Here is a 17408-nt window from a genome sequence, read left to right as displayed (position 1 = left end):
ATGTTTTCTTAATTTTGTAAGTAAAATGATTATTTGGGGATGATTCCTTAAACATAGCAGGTACTCAGTGTTTTCTAAGCAAATCAATTTCATAAACTAAATAAGGGAGCTGGCATTATCTTTTCCTAATAATGTGGTCATTGTCTCTAAAAAGAAAAGAACATATTAAATTACAGTTAGGGTTATTTGGGGGTCCTCTCATTTCCTTTCAGCAATGTTTGCCTTTTCTCAAGCATCTAACATACTCAGTAACAAAACTTCATCTGGCAAAGCCATGAGAAAGAGGCATTATGGCTTGCCTGTTCTAAGACACCTTAGCCTTTGCCTTCAACAAGTAGCAAGGGTGAATTCTAATTGTGGAGAATTTTTCTAAAGTCAAGCTGCTCTATAAAGCCTCCTTTTCCAACAAGACGTCACACACTAAACACTCTGCTCAACTCTGTTAGGGAAATTCAGAGACAGGATTGGACGAATCTGTTCTATGGGAATTAAAAGCATTTTATGTCTCATTAGAAATCTGTTAGAGGCTGACAAGGAGCACCAACATCATCTTTCAATTATAGAGCCGCTAGTTTTTTCAGAAAAGACTTTGCTAAAATAGTTCCTGTATGTCTTTCAAACAAACTGGTAAGAGGAAACTATCCATAACAAACTTAAAGGCGTCAGGGATGTGTACCTGTGTTGCCTTTTCAAGGCTGTAGGTTGCTTTCACTTTATTTTCATAGTTTATGGTGAAAACGCTTAGTAATCATTTCAAAATGGTACAGTAGGCATCATTTCATTCTCTCATCTTATAAAATGGGATGAAATGGTACAGTATACAAAAAATCTTACCTAGAAATTTCTGGACTTGGGTCTACACGAAATGAATGAGGAACGGTGAGTTCAGGATTTGAAAGGGCCTTGATCATACTATAATTAAAGATTAATAATCAATTAGGAACCAAGATATTCTTCACATTATTTCAGGTACAGGTGATTTAATGCCTGGCCATAGAAGAGTCTACGTACGCATCCTCTAATAAATCTCTGTGATGTTTAGCTCATAATTACAATCTGTTTACATTTGTTTCCATAGCAATTAGTAACACAGTTAAACAGAAGCAAAGAAAATGTCTGGATGGCTCAACATAAAATGACTTGGATGCTGTCAGCTGCTCAGCGACAGAAATAATGAAATCTCAAATGAGGCCAGAGAAGGGAGCGGAGCTGGGACCTCAGACTTCACCCATGGAAGAGGCAGGAGCTCGTCCTCAGGTCCAAAACTGCAAAGACTAGTGTTTATACTAATAGAAATATCTATGTTACTTGTAAAAGCACATAGCATTACCGTGTTCCCCCATGTATAAGATGTACCCTTTTTTGAAAAATTTGGGGTCTAAAAACTGGGTGTGTCTTATTCAGTGGTTGTGGCATTTAAAATGCCATGGATGGAACCGAGGACAAGGCAATATATGAAGACAGTGATTCATCATCAGACACAGCTGAGGACAAGCTGATGGATGGGAGTTTTGACAGTGATGAGAAGTTGTATGAATTTTATAATGAATAAAACTGGAGTTCAATAACTTTATGTAATACTTTTTTTCAAATTTTGGGTCCCCAAATTAAGGTGTGTCTTATACATGGGAGCATCTTATACATGGGGAAATATGGTATATTCTTTTTGTTAACTATCTACAGAAGAACTGAACAAAATTTGTATATTGAGAAGAGAAAGAAAATCTAATTATGTTGCCTCTCTCATGGTTAGTAATTCTAAAATTTCAAAAACTCCACTCTCCTTCAAACAGTAATGAGCCAGGCAGCAGAGTGTATGCACGTCACAGCTTTGTGAAGAGTGTGCCACAATCACACCACAACAGTGTACAGTTTTATACACACTGGATGATTCATAAGCACTCTTTATCTGATCCAATAAAAACAGAATCAGCATGGAAGGTGGGTCCCTAACGAGCGGCTGAATAAACCCCGGTCTCCTTGGGGCTGGATGTTACTTTGACGAGGCTGAGAGGGATGAGAGAGCAAGAGGCATGCTGGACATAACCAATGTCAGATACATGTACTGGGACTGGGTGTATAACTTTCAGTAAAAAGCATCATTTACTGTTGCTATAAACTGAAGTTACAAATTCACTAGGAAAACAGTATCACCATAAAATATGTATTACGTTAAAGAACAATCTCTTCACCAAGTGAACTCCAGGTGAGCCCTGAGAGCCGAGACTGCTCACGAGGGCGGAGGAGGCAGTCAGTCAGCCCGCACTTTCCCCCTTACCCGTTCTGTTCAGGGGCTTTTCCCTCCATATGCGCCTCTGCCGGTTCTGCCCCTGGCCCCTGAACCTCTCCTGTGGAATGCTGTTAAAATGAACAGTGTCCGGAAAGAAAAGAGGGAAAACAAATAGGTATTATGTCTTAGGTATCTGAGTTTCACATCAGCCACTTACCCAGAGTGATAGCAGTTTCAAAGCAAGTGAGAAAGCAAAACATTACAAGGCAGGCCCGGTCCTACTCTGACCAGATCTTTGAACTCTGAGAACTGCTTTTGTCCACCACCCCGGGCCACTGAGTGTATTCATGTATAATGTGTTGACAAATACATTTACATACAGCCATCACAGCGTAAGTAAGCACATTGTGAGAACAACAATAATGCAGGAAAAACTATCCTTTTTAAAGGGATTGTTTCAGTAATTAGAAATGTCTGCATTCCACCTGAAAACCCAGTGTACACAGTTTTGAAAAAACACAGCACATAAAAGTGCACATATGTGCAAGCACTGCACACACAGCTGTGCACGCACAGCTGATGTATACATTTTGTTTTTATTTTATTTTTATTTTTTGTGGGTTTTTTTTGTGTGACAGGGATAGAGAGAAAGAGAGAGGGACAGATGAGGACATAGAGAGGAAGGGAGAAAGATGAGAAGCATCAATTCTTTGTTGCGGCACCTTAGTCTCCTTAGTTGCTCATTGATTGCTTTCTCATATGTGCCTTGACCGAAAGGCTACAGCAGACCAAGTGACCCCCTTGCTCAAGTCAGCGACCTTGGTCTCAAGCTGGTAAGCCTTGCTCAAACCAGATGAGCCCACGCTCAAGCTGGCGATCTTGGAGTTTTGAACTTGGATCCTCTGCGTCCCAGTCCGATGCTCTATCCACTGTGCCACTGCCTGGTCAGACAGCTGTATACATTTTGAATCAAGAACACCTTCATCACTCTTGGTTATATTAATGTGCTACAACAGCTGATGAAATGAAAATTCCCTGGCCAGAAATTAGAAGACATCTTACTAATAACAGAACCTCAGTGAGAGAAAAATGCTGGTAAACCTACTGCCCACGGTGTGCTTGTAAGAGGTAACAACCTTGGTCGGACGCACTGAATAAAAAAACACAAGTATAATTTAAACAACTGGCTCCACCACGTACTGACTTACGTCTTCCAAAGGCCATGGCAATGCCCGTGCACAAACGGCGGTCCCGGGACTTCTGAGCCTTCCAACAGGTTCCCTGGCATCTTCTGCAGGGAAACAAGGAAGAGAAAGTGGACCATTTGAAAACAAAAATCATTTTACTTTTTAGATGGTTCAGGAATATTACAGGAAAACATATAATGGCAGAGAGATTTTTCACTCTCCTTACAGACACATTTTTATAAAAACACCTGGCAATAAATAGTCCCACTCCTCCCAGTGACCCTGAGCTAAGCTGCGAGGGGCCTCCCGTGAGCACAACTCCACAGAAAGCACCGAGCCTCTGTTTTAGGGAAGACTGCTGAGAGAAAGTTCCCAGGAGAAAAGAGACCCACAGCAATGACACAAACAAAGCAAAAGGCCTATAACTCCAATCCGGGTTATGAGTTAATATGCTCAACATTGCATAAATATTGAATTGTTTTAATTTTTGGTTTTAGGCTATTACGCACATACTAATTTAGATATAAGTCGAAATAAGTTACTATGGATGATTATTCACCAACTTCAAATTAATAAGGAGAGCCAAACAAAAAGAGTAGCCAAATGAACTGACCTTCATGGTCTGATGAGTTTGCATCCATTTCCTTCTCCTGTGTAAATGTTTCTACCCCCAAAGGAGCCTCATCACTCTCTATACATTCCTTTCCAGTCTCATCAGCGACAGCAACAATCCCTTCATTGGTTTCTCTGATTTCAGTTCTGGCTTCAGTTGGCATTCTATTATACAAAAATAAAGCAGCTAAAATTATGACTCATTCTTGGAAACAAAGAGCTTGATTTCAATCAATTCTGTTTATCAAAAAAAGAACAAATTTAGTTTTTATAATTATGCAGTCTTTTGTTTTTTAACAATGCCTGGTCCACAGCAGAAGCTCAATAAAAGGTTGTTTAATGATTGACTTTAATAGATTACTCATAGCATTGCCTCCTATGTAAAAATGGATGAAAGGATTGGTTCGGCTTCCTCTGACACTGGGAATCGATTAATATTATCAATTAATCAGTATGTGACTATATTGGTTAATTAGTAATAAAAGGATCTCTCAGGATGAATTAGCTCCTCTCTCAGAAGATAAAAGCTAGACGAACAAGGAAGAAACATCACCTGCAACAAACTGTTAAAACACTTCAGACAGTGCTCACTCCCTGCGTCTCTAGTTCAAAGAAATGCTTATTCCTTTAACTTTCCAGGGTTTTTAGTCCTTCCCTTTTAGCCAAACATCAAACAAGGCATTGCCCTCTGCAAGAAAGGCTGTAAACGGCAGCTTACTTCATGATACTCTGGACAGATTCGCTGAGATCCTGTGTCTCCTCGGTCCTGCCTGGAGTGGCCCGGGCCACTGAGCAGCCAGCACCTGCCCTGCAGTCACTCTGGACACCAGGTCCCCTGCGAGACGCGGTGCAAGGATGCTCCTGCACCTGAAACAAGCCATTGGTATCATTTAGATTTCACTGTTGAACCCCACAGTCTCTTTTTGTATTTTGGGGTTTTTTTTTTGTATTTTTCTGAAGCTGGAAACGGGGAGAGACAGTCAGACAGACTCCCACATGCGCCCGACTGGGATCCACCCGGCACGCCCACCAGGGGGCGATGCTCTGCCCCTCCGGGGCGTCGCTCTGCCGTGACCAGAGCTACTCTAGCGCCTGGGGCAGAGGCCAAGGAGCCATCCCCAGCGCCCAGGCCATCTTTGCTCCAATGGAGCCTTGGCTGCGGGAGGGGAAGAGAGAGACAGAGAGGAAGGAGGGGGGGGTGGAGAAGCAAATGGGCGCTTCTCCTATGTGCCCTGGCCGGGAATCGAACCCGGGTCCCCCGCACGCCAGGCCGACGCTCTACCGCTGAGCCAACCGGCCAGGGCCGAACCCCACAGTTTTCATTATGTCTTTACATTGTCAACACAACCTACAGAACTTCTCCTGGCTAAGTGTCTCATTCCATTGCCAAGCATAGAATGCACAGCTACAACTAGAGCTCTGCTGCTGAAGCAATGATCAAGTCTTTATTCCAGCTGGTCAAACACAAACCTAAGTAGTATTCACAAGAAATCAGCCTTACAATTTTGTAAGACATGGCACCAATGTTTTCAGTACACAGAACATTAGTGATAAAAAATGCAAAGCTGCTTTCATTTGATTCTCTGCTATTATAGACATTTAGTAACTATTTCAAAATGACACAGTAGGCAAAAACATATACAGCTAATACAATGAATATAACTCTTGTATCTCTTAGACACTCAGGTATGTTCCATCTAGAAACAAAATTTCAGGGACAACAAATATACTGCTTATAAAAATTAGGGGATATATCAAAATCAATATGAAGCGATGAAATATCCCCTAATTTTTGTGAGCAGTGTATCACAGTAACTTATAAACCACCTTAGGATAACAGAAACTGACCCCCCAAAAAAACCTGCAGAGAAAAAACTCATAAAAAAATAAACCACACACTCTCACATCCTTCATCTTAGAATAAACTATTTTTGTGTGAGGGTACTTTAAAACAGAACAAATGTAGACTTAGTAATAGGAGGGGGTGACCAAGAGGCTCCTGAGCCCCCCCCCCCAGACACACTAAGGTACAACTACAACCACGGGGACTGCCGCAGAACGCCGCCAGCTGAGTCCTATTCCCCAGGCGAGTGAGAAAACACCCACCCTGAAACAGACTCTCACCATGCACCCACCCTGACACAGGGCCCTGCTCCCAGCTTCTCTCTAGGAACAAAGGGTTTGGGCCCCACATTTAGCACCCCAACTTTTATTATTATTTTTTTCTTTTCTTTTTTTCAGAGACAGAGAGAGAGTCAGAGAGAGGGATAGACAGAGTCAGAGAGATGAGAAGCATCAATCATTAGCTTTTTTGTTGTGCATTGCGACACCCTAGTTGCTCACTGATTGCTCTCTCATATGTGCCCTGATCACGGGCCTTCAGCAGACTGAGCAACTCCCTGCTCGAGCCAGTGACCCCGGGTCCAAGCCGGCGAACCCTTGCTCAAACCAGACGAGCCCGTGCTCAAGCTGGCGACCTCGGGGTCTCGAACCTGGGTCCTTCACATCCCAGTCCGACGCTCCATTCACTGCACCACCACCCGGTCAGGCTAGCACCCCAACTTTTAAGACTCCCACTTGGGTAGCAGGACTCCAAAACACCTATCTGTGCAAGTCAACGAGGCTTGCATCCACCAGACCCACAGGGCCATAGGGAAATGGAGAAGCACTTTTAGCAGGTGTGTGTCCTGGGCCCTGGGAAGGAGCCCACCTGTACACTTTGAAAGCTGCCGCCTGAAGGTCAGGCTGATAGTTTAGCACACACCTAGGGGCTGCCCCCGATCCTCCCGAGAGACCAAGGGTGCGGATGGACACCTCCCCTGCCTTCCCCCTCTCGCCCTCTCCAAGTGGCCAGCATCTCCCTGGAAGGAGCCAGTACCCACATCTGGCAGCCAGGTTCTGCAGCTGCTGACTGAGGTATGGCTTCCCAGACCACCTGTCTCTGCTAGCCAGTGGGGCCTGCCTTCATGGGCCCACAGGACTGTAGAAAACAAAAAGCAGTTCTTAGTGGTGCCAGAGCATCCCTCTGTGGATACCCACCCGGAGCCAGTCCATAGGAGCGGCAGACACTATCTGCCAGGTCCTCCACCGAGGGGCCTTCACTACATACACTGACATGTGCTGCCTGAGGGTCCGGCTTCCAATCAGGCTGCATCTGGTGATAAATGTGTGCCACCCCATGGGACCCCGAGGGCTCTTGATATACTCTCAACTATTGGAGCCACTAAGAACAAAGGAAGAGGCATAGACAACCACAACCAAAAGCTCACGCCAGGCTGATTGATAAATGCGCCTCCTATCCTGGACCGTGACGCGCAGCCGGGGAGAGGTGCTATTCCAGCGCATGTGCAGGAACCGGCACAGAGCCTCGGAACACGAGGAAACAAGCAGCACGCTCTGAACAGATGAACGAGGGAAATCTCCAGAAACAGATCTTGTAATATCACTTAAAATTATCTTCTTTTTTATTACTTTATATAAATGGACGCAAAACTTCAAAACCCCACAGCCTCTATGAAAGTACTTTTATTCTAATTATTACTTTTAAGAATTAAAGGAACCGGCCTGACCTGTGGTGGCGCAGTGGATAAAGCATCGACCTGGAATGCTGAGGTCGCCGGTTCAAAACCCTGGGCTTGCCTGGTCAAGGCACATATGGGAGTTGATGCTTCCTGCTCCTCCCCCTGTTCTCTCTCTATCTCTCCCCCCTTTCTCCCTCCCCTCTCTCTCTAATAAAAATGAATAAATAAAATCTAAAAAAGTAAATAAATAAATAAAGAATATTAATTTAAAAAAAAAAAAAAGAATTAAAGGAACCACTTGAAGAAAAAAAATTAGGTGGTACAGATTATAATCCATTTTGTCATTAACTTTGTTTCTTAGGGATCCTTCAATAGTTGGAAGAATATATTATTTAAATCTAAAGAGAGAATTCGCATTTGTATGCAATAAATAACTCAAGTACTTACCTTAAGAGTGGCATTTTTTGTCTTATATGTAGCAAAATAGGGTTGTTTCAACAGCCACAATGAGGTAAGGATGGCCGCCGGAGAGGTCCTCACGCGAAGGACGGGGCTGTATCCACAGGAGGCGTCCATGGGACGGTCACAGGGCAGCCTGCGCTCTGACCACCTGACCATCCACCGCAGCAGCCTCCCCAGACTGCCCAGCGTGTCCCCCAGGGCTGGCGGGGGCTCCTCCCGAGGGTTCATGTCACCGCTCTGGACTGCTTTGAACGTGCACCCCCTCTTACTGGACTTGGGAGCCCACAGAACTGGGTTCGACAATCTCTGGATAAAAGGTTCCTCTGTATTGTTGTCGCCTTGTATTCTGTAAATTGACTTCTGTTTTAAACCAAACAACCCACTCTTCCCTTCCTGTCTGTTAACCTCGTTCACAGGGCTCTCCGGAGCAGGTGCCAGCGCTGGGTGACCGGGCCCCATCACAGAGAGCGCACGGCTCTCCGGCTTGTCCGGCTTGTCCGGCTCGTCCGGCTCCGGTGACTCCGGAGCGGCGACAAAGCAGGAGCCGGCCCTGAACACGGGCTGGGGCCCGGTTTCGTCCCAACGTTGCTGTAACGTTGTATGTACATCAAAGAGTAAGGGATTGAGCTCATGTTCTCGAAGATGTCCAGAAAAACCGGTCAGGAACGGAATGCTAGGGTCCTTGGCACCAAGCAGGTCTCTTTCGAGAACGTAACTCAAGAAGAGATCCAGGAACTTCACATACTCGTCATCGTCGCGTTCGAATTCCCACGAGCCTATTGCAGGGAGGGTGTTCTGCAGTAACTTTCCCTCCGCTGCTTTTCTTTCAGCGTTTTCTTCCTGGTCGCCCGTTTTCTTCTCATCATGCGACTTAGCCCTCAGTGTTAATTGCTTCTGATGAGGAGCATTTCTACAGCAAACCGAAATTTGAGAAGCCAAAATTAAAGATCATTTAATCATTAAAATTTGCCTTAGAACTGACAATACAATCTGATTAACTCACATATCTTTTTTCAATGCGTGATTACCTATCTTTCAAATGAGGGGTTTGGACTAAATGATTTCTAAGTGTTCGCTAGAGCGGGACATTCTGAATCAAAAAAAAAAAACAAAACACGTTAATATCAAACGGGACAATTGGCATTAAAGGAGATTAAAATGTACGCACAGAAATTTCCCTATTAAAAAACATGAGTGTTTTTCTGGGAAAAAAGAAAAGTCCTCTAATAGTTCAGACTACAGACACAGTAAAAATCCCTGGGCACCTACGCACACGCTAGCCTGTGGTTTCCTGTTTCCCTCCAGCCTCTGCCCCTTTCCGTGCCCACACAACGTGCTCGAACAAACCAGACTGCCCACAGGGGTCCTTACCACACACAAGGTGGGATGTTCTAAACAATTTTCACTGCTGTTAAACCTGCTGGGCAGGCACTTAACTGCCAACCATAATTATTTTTAAATCTTTTTTCTTTCAACATGGTCTTTGTGGCAGAATACAGACCCCAAGCTCCCTCAGAGAGAAATAAAAGGTCCAGTTGGGCACCTGGGCTGAAATCATCATGTCTCTGTCTCTCCTTATTAACGAGGTGCACTAAGCAGCTTCCGGAGTGTTCCTGTGCTAACCCAGAAGTCCTTTGGTAAAATAAGCACACCATTTATAATACGATGTAAATATATGTTTGTTTGGAGTAGAAAATTACTTAAGCAAGATTATGGTAGATTATATAGTCTTTCAGTCATGAGAAGGATACATTACATTCCACATAGCAGAATAGCAAAGAAAAACATCTGCTTAAAGCAGAGAAACAGAGGTTTAAATGATAAGCAAGAATCGCTCAACAATTTATGGGCAAGTTTCGGAAATGAATGTGCAATTTCCTTCCCTGGAAACATAAAAAAAAAAAAAAAGCTAACCCAATAATCCTAAACTATTTAAGTCTAAAGATGACTAAAGAACTAAAAGTCCTCTGTGAACTCTAGAATTTAATCTACACATTTGATTATATACTTGCAGGTGACACAATTATTTCATATCTCTGTAATATTTTTAATGGATTTTCAAATCTACTGTCTCATTTTACACCCCTAACACCCTTGTGGGTAGGCAGGGCACCACTTATTCACATTAACAGTGCAATCAGTGAGATTGTTGGGACTAGAAATCAGCTCATTAGCTGCATGAAAATATCGAATGCTTGTCATTAAGAGATCTCAACTGTACCTTTGACAGAAATGTGTCCTGCTTTTTCCTTCGACCGGTAAAGCTTCGCAGACGGTCTCAGCATCACTGTGGACCAGAGAGTTCCCCAGGTCTGTGAGGGTGCTCCTGCTCAAACTAGTCCCCAGGGAAAACCTGTCGTAACCTGGAACCTCAGCTGGTTTCTCCTCTTCGACTGGTTCCCATATATTCATCTCAAAAGAACCGATATTTCTCTGCACACGTTTTAGGGCTTTCACCCTGACCTTGTGGATAGAACGCATGATGACCGACATCATTTCCTCTGTCTGGGGACCTAGAAAGACGAGAACGAGAGGCTTTACAGTTCATTCAGATGCATCCACTGAAGACACAGGGGATCCAATTCTGGTCCCTGCTGGGGACATAAAATCTGACAACTAAGCCTTATTTCCGCATTGTCAGATTGTGCTCTCATCAGCATTCATTCGAAAGCCATAAAGAAGAATTGCAGATGCTGGAGGAGGTCCATAAAAGAACAAAGAGGACAGGACCCAAACTATTAGAAAGTGTACCCTGGAAAAGGAAAAATTAGAAAGCAATTTAACCATTTCAATAATCAGAAGGATAATTGTAAAAAAAAACCCTAATGTTTTTTTCTATTCCCACAGAGTGGAAAAGAAGAGAAAATGAGTATAATTTTAGCCAAGGCAACAAGGACTCCTTTCTGACTTTGACTAATGGGAAACAATAAGAACGCAAGTTTTCCGAGGCTGCCTATAAAAAAATTTTAACCATTTTAAATCCATAAACAAGACACTTTAGAGGATGTCAAAAAGTCTTTAAAAATATAAATCACAAGTACAAATACTAATGCAATAATATGCAATCACAGGATATAGCGACTTAAATACTAGATTGTAGTGTTAAATATGTGGGTAGTTTAAATTCTTTAAAAATGCCACAATCTGGTCCAGGTATCTAATGCCACTGAACTGTACACTTAAAATGGTAAATTTTATATTATGTATATTTTGCCACAATAAAAAATAATTTCCGCAAGGTCATCTTGAATGTATAGGATACAATCAGAAGTATAAATAAGCATAAAAGAAAGAGTATTCGTTTTAAATATAATATCTACATTATGCAAAGCACTATATGCACATTTTATATATTGTATCTTGTTTAATCCTCTTTCAATACACATTCATGGAGCTGGTATTCATAGTCATTTTACAAACGAGGAAATGAGGCTCAGAGAGGCTGAACAACTTGTCTGTGGTCAGTTACTAAACAGCAGGGCCTTCTCACACCTGTCCCCCAGGAAAAGGGCGATGAGTGAGCACCAAGAAAGCAAAGCTTCCAAAACAGCATGAGCACCCTCAGCAATTTTATCAGATACCAAGGAAACGACAGACAATACCTTTCACGACACTGTGCCTGAGCCTCTGCTGCAGAGAGTGGTATTTTTCTCTCAAAGGAACCCTTATGTCCTCAGGATTAGGAAATGCTTTCACAAAAATCTCTGCTACCTTTAGAAAAATTAAAAAGTGAGTTTGATGAGCAACATCATTCTTAATTACAATTAAAAAAAAACAACCTTTAAAGTCTTGATTCTGATTGAGTTCATTTCACCTACAGTCGCATTACCTTTCTGATTGGAGGCAGTTCTCCGAGAAGGCTCAGAATCAGATCCTGGACCAGCTCCTCGATGTTCCAGAAGCGAGAGAAGGGCAGCAGGCGGCACGCCCAGTCCACCGCGCTGAGGCCGTGCTCCACCACGCAAGCATCAAACTCCGCTTCGAGTGCCTACAAGACGACAGTGAGAGAACTCATTTCCTTTTCACCTTGGATGGGCAGACCAGAATAACAAATTCAAAAGAAAAAATTTGCTACAAACAGTAAAATCTATCAAGCAACAACTTAGCAAGTAGTTTCATTCATTTTTCTTGTTCTTTTGCAAGGTAAATAAATACCTTCTTTCCCTCCACGTTTTCCCTTGCTTTCTGATACCTCCGGCAACTGTGGGATAACTTATCGCGGACGTGCAGCATCCAGCACAGAGCGCAAAGCTCCCTGAAGCAACCTAAACCGGGAACACAAACAGGAGAGAAGACTGCATGAGCGTGTGCATTGGGATGGCAACCTCCCCTCTCTGCTTGTTGCTTTTTTCCAAAATAAATGTAGTTTGTTGATTAGAAAAGAAACATATGCTCATCATCAACACCTTACATAAAAGTCATGGAGAACATTTCAGAATTTTTGTGCATATAACTCTAGAATTTCATGGATGTCAGTTGCATGAAAATATTGAAAATGTTGCTAAAAGCAAATAATTTACTCTAGTTACTAGTAGTTTACTTGCTTTAAACTTTATAGTATATAGTAGATACTTGTCAAGCCAATAAAACAGCTGTACTGTACAGTTATTTGAAAAACCACTCATAGATAGGCATTTAAGTTTAAAATTTCTCAACACTAGAACCATTTCCAATATCAAACAGTGTTCTTTATTTAAAGCAATATGAATACATAAGTATATATAAAGTCATATGATGCCATTTTTTTTTCCTCACCTAATGTCTCTTGGATATCTTTTCACTGGTAATATATGCGGTTCTCACATTGCCACCCAAGTATTCTGTTGTGTGCAAACTTCCCAAAATCAAATGGAAACCACATCACTGTTAATATTGGGCCTGATTTATAAGCAAGCAGCTCGTTTTGAACAAACCTAATGCTTTAATGGAAACTTCATCAGGCTTGTTGTCCCCAGTTGCTCCAGGTCGAAAGAATGCCACGCCACCTATGCAGTAATTGAGTAATGACTGAGGGAAAGGACTCAAGGAAGGGAGGGACCCTTTCATTCGGATCTGAAAGTAAAGAATGATAGAATATGTTGTCAGTTGCATAAATCCACTGTTAAGGAAACAATGAAGCAACAAATAGCAGAGAAATCAGAGAATAGATAGCATAGCACTGTCCCTGGACTACGTAAGAAAACAGCCCTGAAATCATCCGTGTTCTCAGAAACTTAGCTCACGGATTTAATTCAAGAAACCCACTAGGCTCAATTTCAAATGAGAGATAAAAAATGTTTAATCAAATTACCCTCTTGTCGGCAACTTCCCTGGCCTCCATCTTTCCTCGGGGCCAGGGAACCTCGCCGGGCGGGATGTGCTGTACTAAATAAAGCTTTTGTTATTCCACAAAAAAAAAAAAATTACCCTTTTGTCACTCAGTTATAACTGCATAAACAAATTTAATGTTTTTTTATCCTTTCTCCAAAGGCACGAGGAAGAAAATAAAGAAGCTTAACTATCTTTGATCTAAAACAAAACAATGTGGCCCTGGCCGGTTGGCTCAGCGGTAGAGCATCAGCCTGGCGTGCAGGAGTCCCGGGTTCGATTCCCAGCCAGGGCAGACAGGAGAAGCGCCCATCTGCTTCTCCACCCCTCCCCCTCTCCTTCCTCTCTGTCTCTCTCTTCCCCTCCCGCAGCTGAGGCTCCATTGGAGCAAAGATGGCCCGGGCACTGGGGATGGCTCCATGGCCTCTGCCTCAGGCGCTAGAATGGCTTTGGTTGCAACAGAGCGACGCCCCAGATGGGCAGAACATCGCCCCCTGGTGGGCATGCCAGGTGGATCCCGGTTGGGCGCATGCAGGAGTCTGACTGCCTCCCGTTTCCAGCTTCGGAAAAATGAAAAAAAAAAAAAAAAGAAAGTAAAACAAAACAATGTGAAGTACCTGAAAACAAATACAAAACGAAGGTAGAACTACACACATAACTTTTGAAAATCAAATTCATAAATGACAGAACTAGAAAGTCACCATTTGGCAAACCTAATAAAATAAGGACTCTAGCAAGAATTGGCAATAAATGCTAAATTAAGTACAAAGCTGATGGACATGACAGTGGGTAAGACATGACCCAAAATCACTGACCCATCTCACAATCTATTTTTGACCACCCTGAAAGTGCATGCATTCACTTGCATACACATGGGAAGAGAAAGAAAATGTGAAGAAAGATTAAACAATATTCAAGCAATGATGATAACTGTTCAAATCTGGTGATAAACGAAAGCTTATTATACTATTCTTTTTACTTTTATATTTTTAAGTTTCCATAAAAATGTTTTATAAGACAGCTATCCCACATTTTCCTGACTTTTTTTTTATACTATCAGAAAAGTAGTTATTCTACCCTTTTTTTTTTTTTTTTACAAACGTTAATTTTTTGGAACAGTTTTAGATCTATAGAAAATTGCAAAGATAGTAGTACAGGGTTTTCCATCCAGTTTCCCCTAGTAGCAACAGCTTACATCAGTGGTGCATTTTTTTTTTAATTTTTAATTTTTAATTTAATTTAATTTAATTTTTTTTACAGAGACAGAGAGTGAGTCAGAGAGAGGGATAGACAGGGACAGACAGACAGGAACGAAGAGAGATGAGAAGCATCAATCATTAGTTTTTCATTGCGCGTTGCAACACCTTAGTTGTTCATTGATTGCTTTCTCATACATGCCTTGACCGCGGGCCTTCAGCAGACCGAGTAGCCCCCTGTTGGAGCCAGGGACCTTGGGTTCAAGCTGGTGGGCTTTTGCTCAAACCAGATGAGCCCGCGCTCCAGCTGGCGACCTCGGGGTCTCAAACCTGGGTCCTCTGCATCCCAGTCCAACGCTCTTTCCACTATGCCACCGCCTGGTCAGGCAGTGGTGCATTTTTTATAATTAATGAACCAATATATTAATACATTAACTAACAACCATACTTTCTTCAGATTTCTGTAGTTTGTACCTGATGTCTTTTTTGCGTTTTATAATCCCATCCAAAATACCACATTACATTTAGACATCATTCCTCCTTAGGAACTTCTTGGCTATGATAAGATGTTTCTCAGACTTTTCTTGTTTCTTTATTATTGTCTTCACTTCTACGTCTACATTCTAAGTAAACTTAGCTAGGTATTATTATTTTTTTTGGTCAATTAAAGCTTTTAAGAAATGTATAAATAGGCCCTGGCCAGTTGGCTCAGTGGTAGAGCGTTGGCCTGGTGTGCAGGAGTACTGGGTTCGATTCCCGGCCAGGGCACAGAGGAGAAGCGCCCATCTGCTTCTCCACCCCGCCCCCTCTCCTTCCTCTGTCTCTCTCTTCCCCTCCTGCAGCCGACGCTCCATTGGAGCAAAGTTGGCCCGGGCGCTGAGGATGGCTCCATGGCTTCTGCTTCAGGAGCTAGAATGGCTCTGGTCGCAACAGAGCAATGCCCCAGAGGGGCAGAGCATCGCCCCTTGGTGGGCATGCCTGGTGGATTCCGGTCGGGTGCATGCTGGAGTCTGTCTGACTGCCTCCCGTTTCCAACTTCAGAAAAATCCAAAAAAAAAAGTATAAATAATTCATTAATTTTTTCCTGCTAATATTATATCAAATAAGATGCTTTATAGCCTGAGGTGAGCTGATGAAGTTACTTTTATTTATATGCATAAAATATTTCTGTAAGGATACATAAGTTATAGTGATAACGTCTGTGGATGGGATTCCAGGGTGAGAAGAAAACTACTTTTCACTAACTCTTCATTACCACTAGCCCTATAAATTCTGATGAGAAATAAGCTATTAATCCTATCCCTTATATGTTATGAATAGCTTCTCTCTTCTACTTTCAAGGAAGTCTTTGGGTGTTTGGCTCTTGACAGTTTGACTATGATGTGCCTAAGAATGGATCTCTGAGTTTATCCTACTTAGAGTTGTTTGAGCCTCTTGGACATGAAGACTAATGTTTTTCATCAAATTTGGGACATTTTTGGCTATAATTTCTCTAAAATTTCTTTCTGCTCTTTCTCTCTACTCTTTCTAGGAATCCCATTTGAGTACTGTGGTATGTTTTATAGTATTCCACAGGTCACGTGGCTCTGTTCATTTTTTTTCATTCTTTTTTCCTTTCTGTGTCTCAAATAGCATAATCTCAATTGACCTATCTTCCAGTTTGCTGATTCTCCTGCTTGCTCAGATCTGCCATGGAGCCCCTCTAGTGAACTTTACATTTCAATTGTTATACTTTTCAACTCCAGAATTTGTTTAGTCTTTAAAAAATAATGTCTATCTACTTATTAAATCCTCTATTTACTGACACATGATTCTCATCCATTCTTTTAGTTCTTTAGAAATAGTTTCTTTAGTTTATTAAACATATTCAAAAGAGCTGATTAAAAATCTTTGTCTAGTAAGTCAAATATCTGGGCTTCCTCAGGGACAGTTTCTATTGATTGTTTTTTTTTCCTGTGTATGAGTCATAATTTCAAGTATCTTTAATAAATGCTTTCTGAATTACTCCAAGCCTTTGGTTAATTTCCAGAGTGCTGAAAAGTTAATCCTGATAATTTTTGCCAATATTCCCATTGTTTGGGGAGAGGAATGATGTTTTAGATGTCCTTACTCTACCATTTTCACTGACATCTTCACTAGCTCTTTTGAATTAACAAGTGCATGTACTATTATTTTAACTTTAAAAAATAAGTACCTTAAGATAATTATGTAACCTACATGCAATATATTATTAATGCTGTTATAAGGGAGTCAACATAAGCTTAAGAATATATTTATCCTTGCTTGTCAGTCTTTTATCTAGTGACCGAGAATAAACATAAGGAAATTAAAAATTTTTTGTTTCTATGGTTAAAGACATTATAATTTTGATGATAAAAAATGTGTTTCATCTTTCCAACAAATTAGAAAATATTAATTTGCTACAACCAAATTTGTAATTAAATTATATGCTAAATGAAGTCTAAATGAAAGATGAAGAGAGTACAGTAATATTGGAAATCACCTATATATGGTTCATACTTCTATAAGAATGGACCTCCACACTTAGGTACCACTCCTAAGAACAATAAATTCATGGGCTGACAATAAAACTGTCAGATAAATTTAGGGGATACTGGATTAGAGGGAATTATGGGTCACTTCTGTGAGTGTTGCCCATGAATTGACAATGAACCCTAAACATAAGCTCCAAGTAACAGGGCACTGAACTGTGACAGTGGCAATGACTATATAGGAAAGCTCTAGTTTATGGATCATTATTTCTAGATGTATAGAAACATGGGTTTTTCTCAGCCTCAAAATGGTATAGATGCTTTCAAATATTATTTGTAAATTACCCAATGAAGTTAAACAGAATTACCATATGGGTCAGTAATTCCACTCAAGAGAATGA

At 41.7% G+C, this 17408-nt stretch overlaps 1 protein-coding gene across 3 annotated transcripts in view; it reads right to left on the bottom strand.

Annotated features, from left to right (window-relative positions):
- CPLANE1 (ciliogenesis and planar polarity effector complex subunit 1) overlaps positions 1–17408 on the bottom strand; it is a 118168-nt gene that overhangs the window by 59999 nt on the left and 40761 nt on the right. For all 3 annotated transcript variants that reach the window (XM_066378896.1, XM_066378907.1, XM_066378916.1), the window contains exons 21-31: positions 12926–13064; positions 12168–12277; positions 11842–12000; positions 11615–11723; positions 10234–10525; positions 7998–8922; positions 4748–4896; positions 4031–4194; positions 3439–3521; positions 2279–2358; positions 835–912 (exon numbers count right to left, since the gene is read on the bottom strand). In XM_066378896.1, coding sequence (XP_066234993.1) covers positions 835–912; positions 2279–2358; positions 3439–3521; positions 4031–4194; positions 4748–4896; positions 7998–8922; positions 10234–10525; positions 11615–11723; positions 11842–12000; positions 12168–12277; positions 12926–13064 — 2288 coding nt within the window. The remainder of the gene's footprint in view (positions 1–834; positions 913–2278; positions 2359–3438; positions 3522–4030; positions 4195–4747; positions 4897–7997; positions 8923–10233; positions 10526–11614; positions 11724–11841; positions 12001–12167; positions 12278–12925; positions 13065–17408) is intronic.

This window comes from Saccopteryx leptura, chromosome 1, assembly GCF_036850995.1.
Source record: "Saccopteryx leptura isolate mSacLep1 chromosome 1, mSacLep1_pri_phased_curated, whole genome shotgun sequence".
Taxonomy (NCBI): Eukaryota; Metazoa; Chordata; class Mammalia; order Chiroptera; family Emballonuridae; genus Saccopteryx; species Saccopteryx leptura.
The sequence above is the reverse complement of the archived record's forward strand: the minus strand, read 5'-3'. Positions and strand labels throughout refer to the sequence as shown.